Source organism: Humulus lupulus, chromosome 4 (assembly GCF_963169125.1).
Source record: "Humulus lupulus chromosome 4, drHumLupu1.1, whole genome shotgun sequence".
In the NCBI taxonomy this organism is placed as follows: Eukaryota; Viridiplantae; Streptophyta; class Magnoliopsida; order Rosales; family Cannabaceae; genus Humulus; species Humulus lupulus.
The window spans coordinates 205,003,906-205,014,934 of NC_084796.1; the positions used below are offsets into that span (position 1 = coordinate 205,003,906).

The 11,029-nt window shown below is 37.1% G+C and overlaps 2 protein-coding genes across 4 annotated transcripts; one reads left to right on the forward strand and one right to left on the reverse strand.

Moving 5' to 3' along the window:
- Nucleotides 1-1,086: 1,086 nt before the first annotated feature.
- Nucleotides 1,087-5,184, forward strand: LOC133831130 (membrane magnesium transporter). The gene is made up of 4 exons (XM_062261319.1): nt 1,087-1,299; nt 1,460-1,512; nt 1,633-1,733; nt 4,839-5,184. The coding sequence occupies exons 1-4, from the start codon at nt 1,227-1,229 to the stop codon at nt 4,930-4,932; spliced, it is 321 nt and encodes a 106-aa protein (XP_062117303.1). The 5' UTR covers nt 1,087-1,226; the 3' UTR covers nt 4,933-5,184.
- A 180-nt stretch (nt 5,185-5,364) lies between these two features.
- LOC133831129 (transcription initiation factor TFIID subunit 8-like) lies at nt 5,365-10,340 on the reverse strand. Of its 3 annotated transcripts, XM_062261317.1 has the most exons (3): nt 8,065-10,340; nt 7,315-7,447; nt 5,365-6,417 (listed from the first exon to the last, which is right to left on the reverse strand). In XM_062261317.1, exon 1 carries the CDS (start codon nt 9,580-9,582, stop codon nt 8,464-8,466), a length of 1,119 nt encoding a protein of 372 aa, XP_062117301.1. In that variant the 5' UTR covers nt 9,583-10,340; the 3' UTR covers nt 5,365-6,417; nt 7,315-7,447; nt 8,065-8,463. The 3 variants fall into 3 exon arrangements, with proteins under 3 accessions (XP_062117301.1, XP_062117302.1, XP_062117300.1); XM_062261318.1 differs by lacking the exon at nt 7,315-7,447; XM_062261316.1 differs by having other exon boundaries at nt 7,315-10,340.
- Nucleotides 10,341-11,029: the final 689 nt, after the last annotated feature.

Consider the following 11,029-nt stretch of genomic DNA (forward strand, 5'->3'; position numbering starts at 1 on the left):
AACTTCTCTACAGATTTCGATGCTAACCCAATGAATGCACACACATGCCTATCATTTTTTATAATGGTAGGTTTGAGGGATTGTGATATGCATGTGTACGGGACCTCAATTTTCAAGTCATGCACACATTTATCCACTTCAAGCTCATCGTACAAAATGTCAAGTAGTTGCTTATACATCACACCCTTCTCCAAAGGCAGAACTTGATTTTCAGCATCCCTGAAAATCCAATCCTTATTTTCCAATTCCCAAACACCATTGAATGCAACAAATATGAAAACAGACGAATCTATATCAAAAAAACAAAAAAATAATAGGTCAAAAATTAAAACTATAACATCAAACAATAAAAAATCGATTCATATCGAGGTCAACCCATCGAGTCCAATCAAGTCCCATCAAGGCATACACTACAAAAATTAAGTTCTATGCCTCTATCGAGGTCCATCGAGGACCATCGAGTCTCATCGAGGTACCCATTGTTCCTATAGTCTGAGGTTTTTATCGAGGTCCATCGAGGACCATCGAGTCTCATCGAGGTAGCCATTTTCCCCCCATGATGTGAGGGTTTTATCGAGGTCCATCAAGGACCATCGAGTCTCATCGAGGCATATCGAGGTAAACAAATAATATAAACATATGAGGGGTTTATCGAGGTCCATCGATGACCATCGAGGCAGACAAAAAACCTAGAAAAAAAACCAAGAAAGGAACGAAAATCCATCCCGACAGTGAAAAATTACAATAAAACGTGAAGGCATACACAGATCTGTTCGAAATAGCAAAAGCAATATTGATAAATAAGTTTCCTCACTACATATAACAAATATATACTTACCCATACGATTTTTATCTAAAATTCAAAATAAAGTCCTTGCCTTGAAATGATTCATAAAGCTCGAAAATTTGTATAGATTAAGCTGTTTTTTTTTTTTTTTTTTTTTTTTTTTTTTTTGTATGGGAGCTTGAGAGATAGAGAGGTAGAAGACAGTGAGAACTTATAATTTTTGATAAGGGCATTTTTGAGAATGCACTAATATTTAGCTTATAATTTTGCTATACACTAAAAGTCAAATCTCCCTCTGTAAATAAGCTGATACATACTCGGAAGTGAATAGCGTATAGTCAAGACTCAACAAGAGCTTTCGGCTGAGCAGAACAGAGCAAGTAGAATCCTTTGTTCTCTCTCCGGCCGGCGATCGGAAAAGAAAAAAGGAAATTCAATAATGGGTGCAGCTTTCGTGGTTGGCGTCTTTGGTGTTCTAATTCTCGCCCATGCCACTTATTCAACGATCCAATGTAAGCTCTGAATTTCATAAATTCACTTATACATATATAGGTATTTGGATCCATCGAGTATTTAATAAAAAGGATTTTTTTGTTGTTGTTGTTGTGTAATGCTTCCTTTACATTAATTGACAATTGGGTTGCTTTTAATTACTTCTTAATTTGGTTGTAGATCGAGAGTTGTTGAAGATTATGGAGGAAGAATTTTCAGGACCTCCAATCAATGTAAGCTTTTTTTTTTTTTTTTTGGAGAGGGGGGAGGGTTTTGTTATGGATTTGATTTATTAATTTTAATAAAAATATTTGATATTCATGTATACAAATCTGGGAATTTTGGGGATGCAGGTCTTATTTGAATTGCTTCTAGGGTTTGTCTTGTGTTTATGGGCAGCGCTTGCTGTGCCTGGGAAGTTCCTCTCAATACTCCCCCATTCTGAAGAAAATAGGTAAAGCATCTTTCTCTTAAATTCTTTGAATTAGCTTTATGCCACATGAATGAAATTTCGTTAGAATGAAATGAATTATTTTCTTTTTTGAAAAAAAAGGAGATGGAGACCAAACACTAGGACCCCCTCTCACATATATAAATAACGCTCATTTATGGCTGAGGAAAACCGTCGTACAAACCAAAAAAAACATAAACAAAACAACTCCAACTACACAAACAAAAAACTTCTCCACTCTCTAGAAAGTCTAGATCCAAGAAAGATAACCCCTCAAAACCCATTGTGCGATACACCTAAGTAGCAACCAAAACTAAACTCTCCCAAATGATATCACATTGGCAAGATTTTTCATAAAAAATTCTGCTATTCCATTCTAACCATATTGCCCAAAAACAAGCCAACATTGTAGCCCTCCACAGCTTATCCAAATGCTTATCCTCCACTAAACCACAACATAACATCTGAGAACAAGAAGGTGGAAGGCACCAACTCAAGCCAAACTCACTTTAAGCTCTTGACCATAATGACTGAGCCAAATCACAAAACAAGAAAAGGTGACTTAGAGATTCAGCCCCTCCTTTACAACAAACACACCAACTAGGAGAAAGGCTCTGATAAGGATGGCGACATTGAAGAACCTCATTAACATTAAGTTTCTCCACAAACAATAACCAGCTAACGGAATTGAGCTTCTGAAAAGCAGACTTGACTCGTCCACAAAATCTTAGCCCACAACAAATCAATCCGACCATTAACGGAATTGAGCTTCTAAAAAGCAGACTTGCAAGAGAACAACTCGCTAGAGTCCGACTCCCATCATCCAAAATTGCTGGTAAATTTACAAACTCTAAAATCCTCATTAGCTCAATCAAGGAGAGAACTTCTCTATCAAAGAGATCTTCTAAAGCGAAAATCCCAATCCACCCCTGCTCCCCCCTCCCTAGAAACACCCAATTCAACAATTGGAGTGTTCTTAGCCTGAGAATTAATAGCCAAATCCGGAAACCTGTCCTTCAATGCTTGCCCTTCAATCCATACCTCCTCCCAAAACCTCACTAAATCACCACGCCCCACTTTAAAATGAACCATTCCCAAATACTCACCATAAAGAGAAGATATATCCTTCCACGGACCCCTCATAGTAAATCTCGCCTCCGACTTTGTATCCTACAAATTGTCCGCCCGGCCGTATCAGCTCAACACCACCTTGTGCCACAGAGAATTACACTCCAAAGGGAATCTCCACAACCACTTGAAAAGAAAGGCTTTATTTTGTTCTTCTAAATTACCCATCCCAAGACCTCCTTGAAAAAGAGGTTTACAAACATCGTTCCAGGCTACCAAATGCTCGGATCTCGAATTATCTGCTCCATCCCACAAGAAGTCACGCATCAGCCTGTTCAAACCCTTCAGAATGTTTTTAGGAGCTCTAAAGAGCGACAAGTAATACACCGGTAAAGATGACAACACCGATTGAATCAATGTCAGCCAATCCCCTCTAGAAAGAAAGACACTCTTCCACCCAGCTAACTTTTTGCACACTTTGCCATTACTGGCTCCCAAAAGGACTTGAGCCTCGGATTATCTCCCAACGGAAGACCTAAGTACTTCATTGGCCATTTTCCAACCTCAACCAATAATTGAAGCACGTGAAATCAAAACCTCCTCCGCCACATTAAGCCCTAACAATTGACACTTTTGCAAATTAATCTGCAATCCTGAGCTGGCCAAAAAAGCCTTGAGAATATCTAGCAGTGCTTGAAGAGACACCTCATCATTAATAAAAAATACCGGTCATCAATGAATTGAAGATGACTCACTTCTACCTTATCCTTACCCACCAAAAAGCCACTGAATACTGAAGATGCCTTGGCTTTATCCACCAAACTACCAAGAACATCCCCCACAAGGGTGAACAAAAAAAGAGATAAAGGATCACCTTGACGAAGCCCTCGAGAGGCACCAAATTTACCCCTCGGCTTACCATTCACAAATACCGAGAATGAAATGAATTATTGACCACTTTAATAAGAATCAAGTGTCAAAAAATTTGTGTTAGACACTAGTGTAGTTGCATTGTGAGTGGGAGTATGAACTTTAAAGTATTTGAACGGGATGTATATTGCCTTAATTGTAATTCTTGTGTAAATTAAGATGCTTTGTGCAAATCTGTGTCAAATTGAAGTTGAATGGGACACTGAGGTAACTTATACCTAGTACTGGACTTTGGAATCTGAAGATGTTGGATGACTTAAAAATTTATGTGGTATTTTTTTAGTGATTTTGTTTTGAATCATCATTCTATGTGGGATTAAATATAATGTCAATAGTTAAGTTCTGCAAAAGAAAAAAAATAGAATTAGGGGACTTTCTTACATGCATGACTCTATAATGCTTGACTGTGAATTCAACTCATTCTAGTGAATTCCAACATCGTTGACCTTCCCATAACCATTATTTTTCTGAAGGCTCTAAGGCAGCCTCTCAAATTAATGTTGCACTTAACTTAACGTTGCATGTTATAAAAAAAAAAAAAAAAGAACTGTTAAAAACAATTAACGACTGCTAGTTTATATGCTAGGGTTTCAATTCTTCAAGTCTGCATAGTACTTTCTTTTAATTTTTGAATTAATAATTAACCGCACAGGATGCCGTATTTTGCATTGTCTTACTAGTTTTTTCGACGGATAACGATGCAAGTCATCTTCATACACTCTGCAAAGATTGTTGCTGCTGAATTTCTTTTGTAAAATGCATACGATCCTGATTCAATTTTCACTCTCTTCTTTAATTGTATAAGAATTTTAGTCTTTCTAAAGAATCGAGTAAATTGAATGATCTTGTTTAGACTTAAATAAGTTGAATGATTCATTGCTGGAAAAAAAAAAAAGTTGAATGATCTGGCCATACTGCATATTCCAAAAACGAGCCTTTGGAACAGAACTTTTATGAAACAATAGCTACTTTGATAAAATTAGTCACTGTCTTCGTCATCTTGTGTATGAGCTAAGTTCAATTCGTGTTAAATAGTGACAAATCTTCTACTACTTTTTCATGAACAGCTTGATTGGATTATTTACCGGATTTGTGGATTCTGTAATGCAGGATAGTTTCTCTACCAGAAAATTTCGACTTTATGATCTTCAACCACCGTGGCAAAGCGTTTCCTATGGTAACAGATATGAAGTTGAACCATTGAGTTGATTTAAAGAATATCTTCCTGGGGGTGGAAGCATGACAGAAATTAGGTTTATTCAGCAAGTCATTAATGTTGTGTTCTGTCATCTTGTTTGAGTAATTTTTGGGTTAACTATGTTTTCAACTCTATCTGGTGTTTTTTTGTTTGTAATTCAACTTAAATTTTGTTGGGGAACTGGTAAAACTACGAATGGATACCTACATTAATTTGAGCATAGCGCTATGAAAGTAGAAAACTCTTCATGTATTACCATATTACTTTGTTAAAACAAGTACTTTCAACTAGTACAATACAAGTTATCTCAATAAGAATGAAGATTGAATGCTGGTGCGGTGTGGACCAATGTACACCCATTCCACGACATCAATCTCCCGACCTTTTTCACTTTGCCACGAGCTTAACAAGAATCGATGATGAAGATAACAAAAGATATACGATAAACTATCTTTTATTTATTTTTTGCTGGAAAGGAATACAACACAAACTTGCACCTGACAATTTCAGTAGAGCAATTTTTCAAAGGGTGGCCATAATAACCGTATTTTTCATGGGAACAAGTTTAGAGATGGTAAAAACTTCACTTTCAAAGCAAATGAAAATGAATAGAATGAGTGGGACTATTATGCAACTACAGATCCCACATCACAATTTGGGTGAGTTCTCTGTGAATTATCTATAGATAGCCTAACAATATACTCAACCCTAGTCTTCCCTCCTAAACCGAAACGAAGGTCTCCCAACGGTCCAACACACATCTGAAGGCTCAAATCCAAATATTTTCTGGGCATTTTGACCTTAAAATGAATAGCAGGACTTATGTCATGATCAAGGGGGACCTTACTCCTCTTGCCATCAGAAAACCCATACGCCTTAGCTTTAATGGCCAGTGCGAATGTTTCTTGATCAGGAGCATGGGCCCCCTTTTCTGTTTCACTGGAAACTACCACAGGAAGATCCATATCCCATCAGTTCCAGCATTCACTAAAGAAAACCAAAGTTGTGCCCCCTATAGCCATTATAGAACAAGCATGCTCTTTACCCTTCTTGATCCTCTTTCTTCAGCTGAACCCACATTAATCAACAATCTTCTTTACCATTGGCCCGTCCCCCAAACCTGGTAGTTACAACTTACAACACACCCAACATCCGCCACTATGGAAACCCTTGTAATGCTTCCAAAACTTTCAAAGCTTTGATAAAAATATCAAACACATTGGACTCTACTTCCAATCTAGTTAGCCTAAAAAGTCGCCATCTTTCCCGAGTTACAAAGAAATATCCGGTAGCTATATCAACGTGAGCATCTAAAGCATTTACTTGGTACACAAAAATCCCATGCTCCTACATATCCGAGGCACTGCAATCTTCAATATTGCTCAGCCAAAATCGTTAACTCCGGGCCTTACCAGTGCAGTGCCTCCTTGTCCTTTCACTCTCATATCAGGAAGCTTCTTCATGCTCACAAGATGATAGCAAAATCCTGACCTGGGAAAAGAAATACAAAGCAAACAAAAGTAAAAATATTGCAGAAAGACATCATCAATATCATGTAAGAATCCCAAAAATAGTCCCGATATAACTACCAGATCCTTATTTTCACTTCGGATGCGTTAACTTGCACAAACAACATACCACATAAATATCCAATCTTAAAAATCACTATATACACTGGTTAGAACAGCTACCAGGTTGCTGAGGCACAATGTTTTGTGGTGAGGAGGTTACACCATGATTTAAGTGAAAAATTATTCGAAGGTGTGCCTTAAATTGCAAGATGATCTCTGACACCACCAGCGTGCTAAATGCATCACAACTCTATATGTTGATGCTCAATTGAATGCAAGTTCAAGCCGATGTGCAACACATAAGATTTCACTAAATACAAAAAAAATTAATTGAACTAGGGCAAGAAAATAATCTAAATGAAAGTCCTAACAAACCCCAATTTGACCACGTTCTGTCTAGAAACCACACATTATATGTAAATTACCAAGAAATTACCCTTCTTGAATAAAAAAAAAAATCCCTCATTTTTGGTGGCTTAGGAAATGTATGAAAACAATAAAAGATATAAGACTGATTCTTTGAAAACACACAATTTTGTCAGAAAACCAGTTGTCTAATTAGCATTTTCCAAAATCAGAAGTAAAAATGTCCTAAGCTACTTAAATTCTAACAAAGATATTTACATCTCTCTATTTTATTGGTGTATTAACATCTGAAGTCCATAGAATCACAAGGACATCAGTAGCACAATCTCGGTAACCAGAACAGAGGAAACACAATACAGAGAGCCAGGAAAGAGGAAATTGTATTGATTACACTAATTCAACATAGCATTTCCAACCCCACAACAGAGTCCTATTCTCATTCCCCTCTCACCTCTTAACAGATTTGCACACACTCCCATGCTCAAACTAACAGCCAGAATCTCCTCTCAAACTTCAAAGTCAGCCAATCATTTGGCAAAGCCAATGTTTGGTTGCCACGCAGCTCTTTCTTCTTGTTCTTCCTCCTAACATAAGTGAAAAAGATAGGTGGTCCATCACAAACTCAAACTGATCAACACAAATTGGTCTACGACATAGTGAAATAACTACCCCAAAGCAAAAACATGCCACCTCGTCTCTAAACTTTACAAGGCATCCTTAAGCAGTTAAATTGACGGATAAAAAAAGCATAAAACAAAATATTTACAACTTGCAAGTTAAATTGAATGAATTTTTTTCAAAATAAACCATAAAACAAAATATTAAAAAAAAAGTTCTGCATTTACACTCTTTCCAACTTTGAAGCAACCAAACTAAACCTACAATTATGAAATTGGAAACAAATCAAACACTTGAATCTATGCTTAGAGATTCAAAGAGAACCTGACATTGAGGGTTCAAGTATTAGACAATGCGATAAAACCAGAGAGAATATTCCAACATACCGTCATGAAAGTCCAAAGCAAAATATCAACCCACAAACAAAAATTTCATTCAAATGCAAAAAAAAGAGAGGCTCTTGGAGTAAGGTCACAAGATTCATTGGATGATAGTAATAAGATTAAGACTGTTAGATATGACCAAATGGATGGACTATGACTGAATAACAAACCAGAGTATAAAAATGCAAAGAAAAACTAACTTGAACTTGAACTTTGTAGGCTCATCATTCCCAGCTGACCACTGTCTATCTTCTCCACTATTAATAACAATAAGTACACGAAACAACTAGCACCTAGCAATTTCAATATTACAGAATTTCTCAAGGGGACCGGAACCACATTTTTGTAAGGATGGCTGGAAGCAGCATAAACTTCATTGCAAATTTGCAAAAATAGTAATAGTTCACAGATTAAAACGCAACTGGAGTTGAAAAATTAATTCACATTACCTAAAAAAAATTGTTAGAATGGGACTACAAGTAAGCAACTACAGAATTATCGATAACAGTATATCCACTTATAACATCCTAGATCCCAATTCTAATACCAACTTCTAAGAAACAGAATGCCCATGAAAAAAGCCAATCAACAAAATTAATCTACAATTGGTTGAGTTCCTGTGGATTTTCCATAGATTGCCTAAGAATATACTCAGCCCTCCTCTTCTTATCATCCCGCTCATCGTCCCTCCCAAACCAGTAGGCAGCTCTGCCAACACCCTTCTTCTGAAGGCTCAAATCCAAAGATTCGCCAAAATACTTCTTGGCCGTTCTGAACTTGAAATGAACAGCAGGCCTCACATCAGGATCAGGAAGAACTTTTCTCTCGTCCTCTCCATCGTCTGAAAAGCCATTCTTCACAGCTTCAATGGCCGGTGCAAATGCCTCTAGAACAGAAGCATGGTTTCCCTTCTCCTTCTTTTCTGAAAGTTTCTCCGGACAGACAACAGGAGAAACATCTATCTCCCCTGAATTCAAAGGTGGTTCAAGAAATGGGTTTCTTTCAACCTGCTGCAATCCATTTTCAGCACTAGGTAATGAGACAGATGCAGAAGTGCCCACGGAGCCAATGCAGACCAAACGCTGCTGCAAACTCAACAAAGACCTTTCAGCCTTTCTCCTCTGCCTAGCATGTTCAATCTTATGAGCACGAGGATCCGCATTCCTTTCATTCCACATGGGAGTGTGAATGTAAGTGTGAGGATCAGGGAAAGCAGGCAACCAAGCTGGTATGTGATGGCCAGGTGGGTTTTCACCCATTTGAACAAAACTCGGAATTAATCTTCGATTCTTCAACACTGGAAACCGTGGCACCGGCTGAGCAAACGGAATCTCCTCAGCTGAGCTCACATAATCGGCAATGTCCTTTACCACTCCTGAACTTGCTAGACAATGGCTAACATCCGAAGCCCCTAGAAAAACTTGTGATGCTTCCAAAACTTCCAGAGCTCTAATAATATCAAACACATTGCACTCTGTTCTTCCAGTTAAGTTAGCATAAAAATACGCCATCTTTCCCAAGTCACAGAGGTATCTGATAGCTATATCAGCAAGAGCGTCCAAAGCAGATTCCTTGGAGCTCTGAAATCCCACGCTTTCACATATCTGAGCCACTACAATCTTCGATACCGCTCGGCCGAAATCGTCAGCTCCAGGTCTTCTTGGCGCAGCTCCTCCTTGTTCATTCACTCTCGTACCATCTACATCTCCATGGTTCATATTCAAACCCTCATATCATTCATCTTTTTCTTGGACTAACATAATTAAACCCATCTACTCGAGCTCTTCGCAATGTATCATAACGCAGTTCATTAAACCCAAAATCTCCGCTGACCCAGATATCCTTCTGGTAATTTAGCTCCAGTTGGCTGAATTCGCAAACAGAAAGTACAAGAAGTCAAAAATTCCCACTCTGGGTATTCAAACCAACAAAACAGTAAGATCCAGAACAGTTAACGGAACCAAAAATCTCCACTGACCCACGTGCCTTTCCCAGCTAAAGAACAGAAAAATTCAAAACTTCCCGTTGCAATCAATAAAATCCCGGCTCCAGGTATTCAGAATACGAGAGAGAGAGAGAGAGAGAGAGAGAGAGAGAAAGAAAGCCGTAAGATCCAGAAATGGGAAGAAAGAAGAAAGAAAGCAAAATCTCGAGTCTTACCAGAATTAACGAACTTCAGCGTACAAGAATAGAGTACAATTTGAATTAAACTGCAGAGAAAATAGACAACCCTAGAAAACGGAGAGCTCACTAGGGTTTTCGAATTTTGAACAGAAACAAAGGATTCGAAATTGAGAATTTAACAAAGAAAAATTAAGCAAATTATTATTGTAAAAAATATTTAAATTTTGATCATATAAAACCCTGGTAAGACCCTAAAACCGAAGAAGAAGAAGAAGACGAAGAAAAAGAAAAATTGAGGAGCGAGTTGGGTTGAATTTAGTCGAGTCGAGAGGTGAGAAATGGAAGCGGTGCGTCGTTTTGGGGTATAGTTTTATAGAGCTCACTAAACGGCTTCCACCAATGAGAGCCCGCGCCTTCCTTTCCCAGTCGCTCGACTACCTTATGAACTGTACTCGCTTAGTGTGCTTTATTTTGTTTGGGCTTTTTTTTCTTAATGGGCCTTGTGATCTCAATATTCTAACAAAATAGGAATAATTACAAAGGTTACATCTTTCTTGTTTTTGTTGATTATGTTACATCCCCTAATGACGTAAGTCAACTTATTTTTAAATATGAACAAAATGTTCTTATTTTTATAAAGGTAATTAGGGGTTAAGGTGTTGGTGCTCTTTACAAAATTCTCAAATGTTACGTAATTGTTATATATATTTTTCAAATTATTACATAATTAGCATTTATGTTCTTTATTTTTTGCTGGCAAAATTCTCAAATGTTATATAATTATTATATATTTTTTTTAAATTGTTATCTGTTCCCTAAGATAGCTGCTAAAAAAAAGAATAAAAGACTTAAATGTTTCAATTTTGGAAGAACTAGAATTTTAGCAGATAATTTCTAAATAATTATTTTTTTCAAGAAAATTAAATAGTCTATAATTAACATATAAAAAAATTGTTGGTTAGATTTTTTAAGGGGACTATTTATTACCCTAGACAAGTTATGGTTATACTACTTTGTAATTTCATATTAATTTTTTTAACT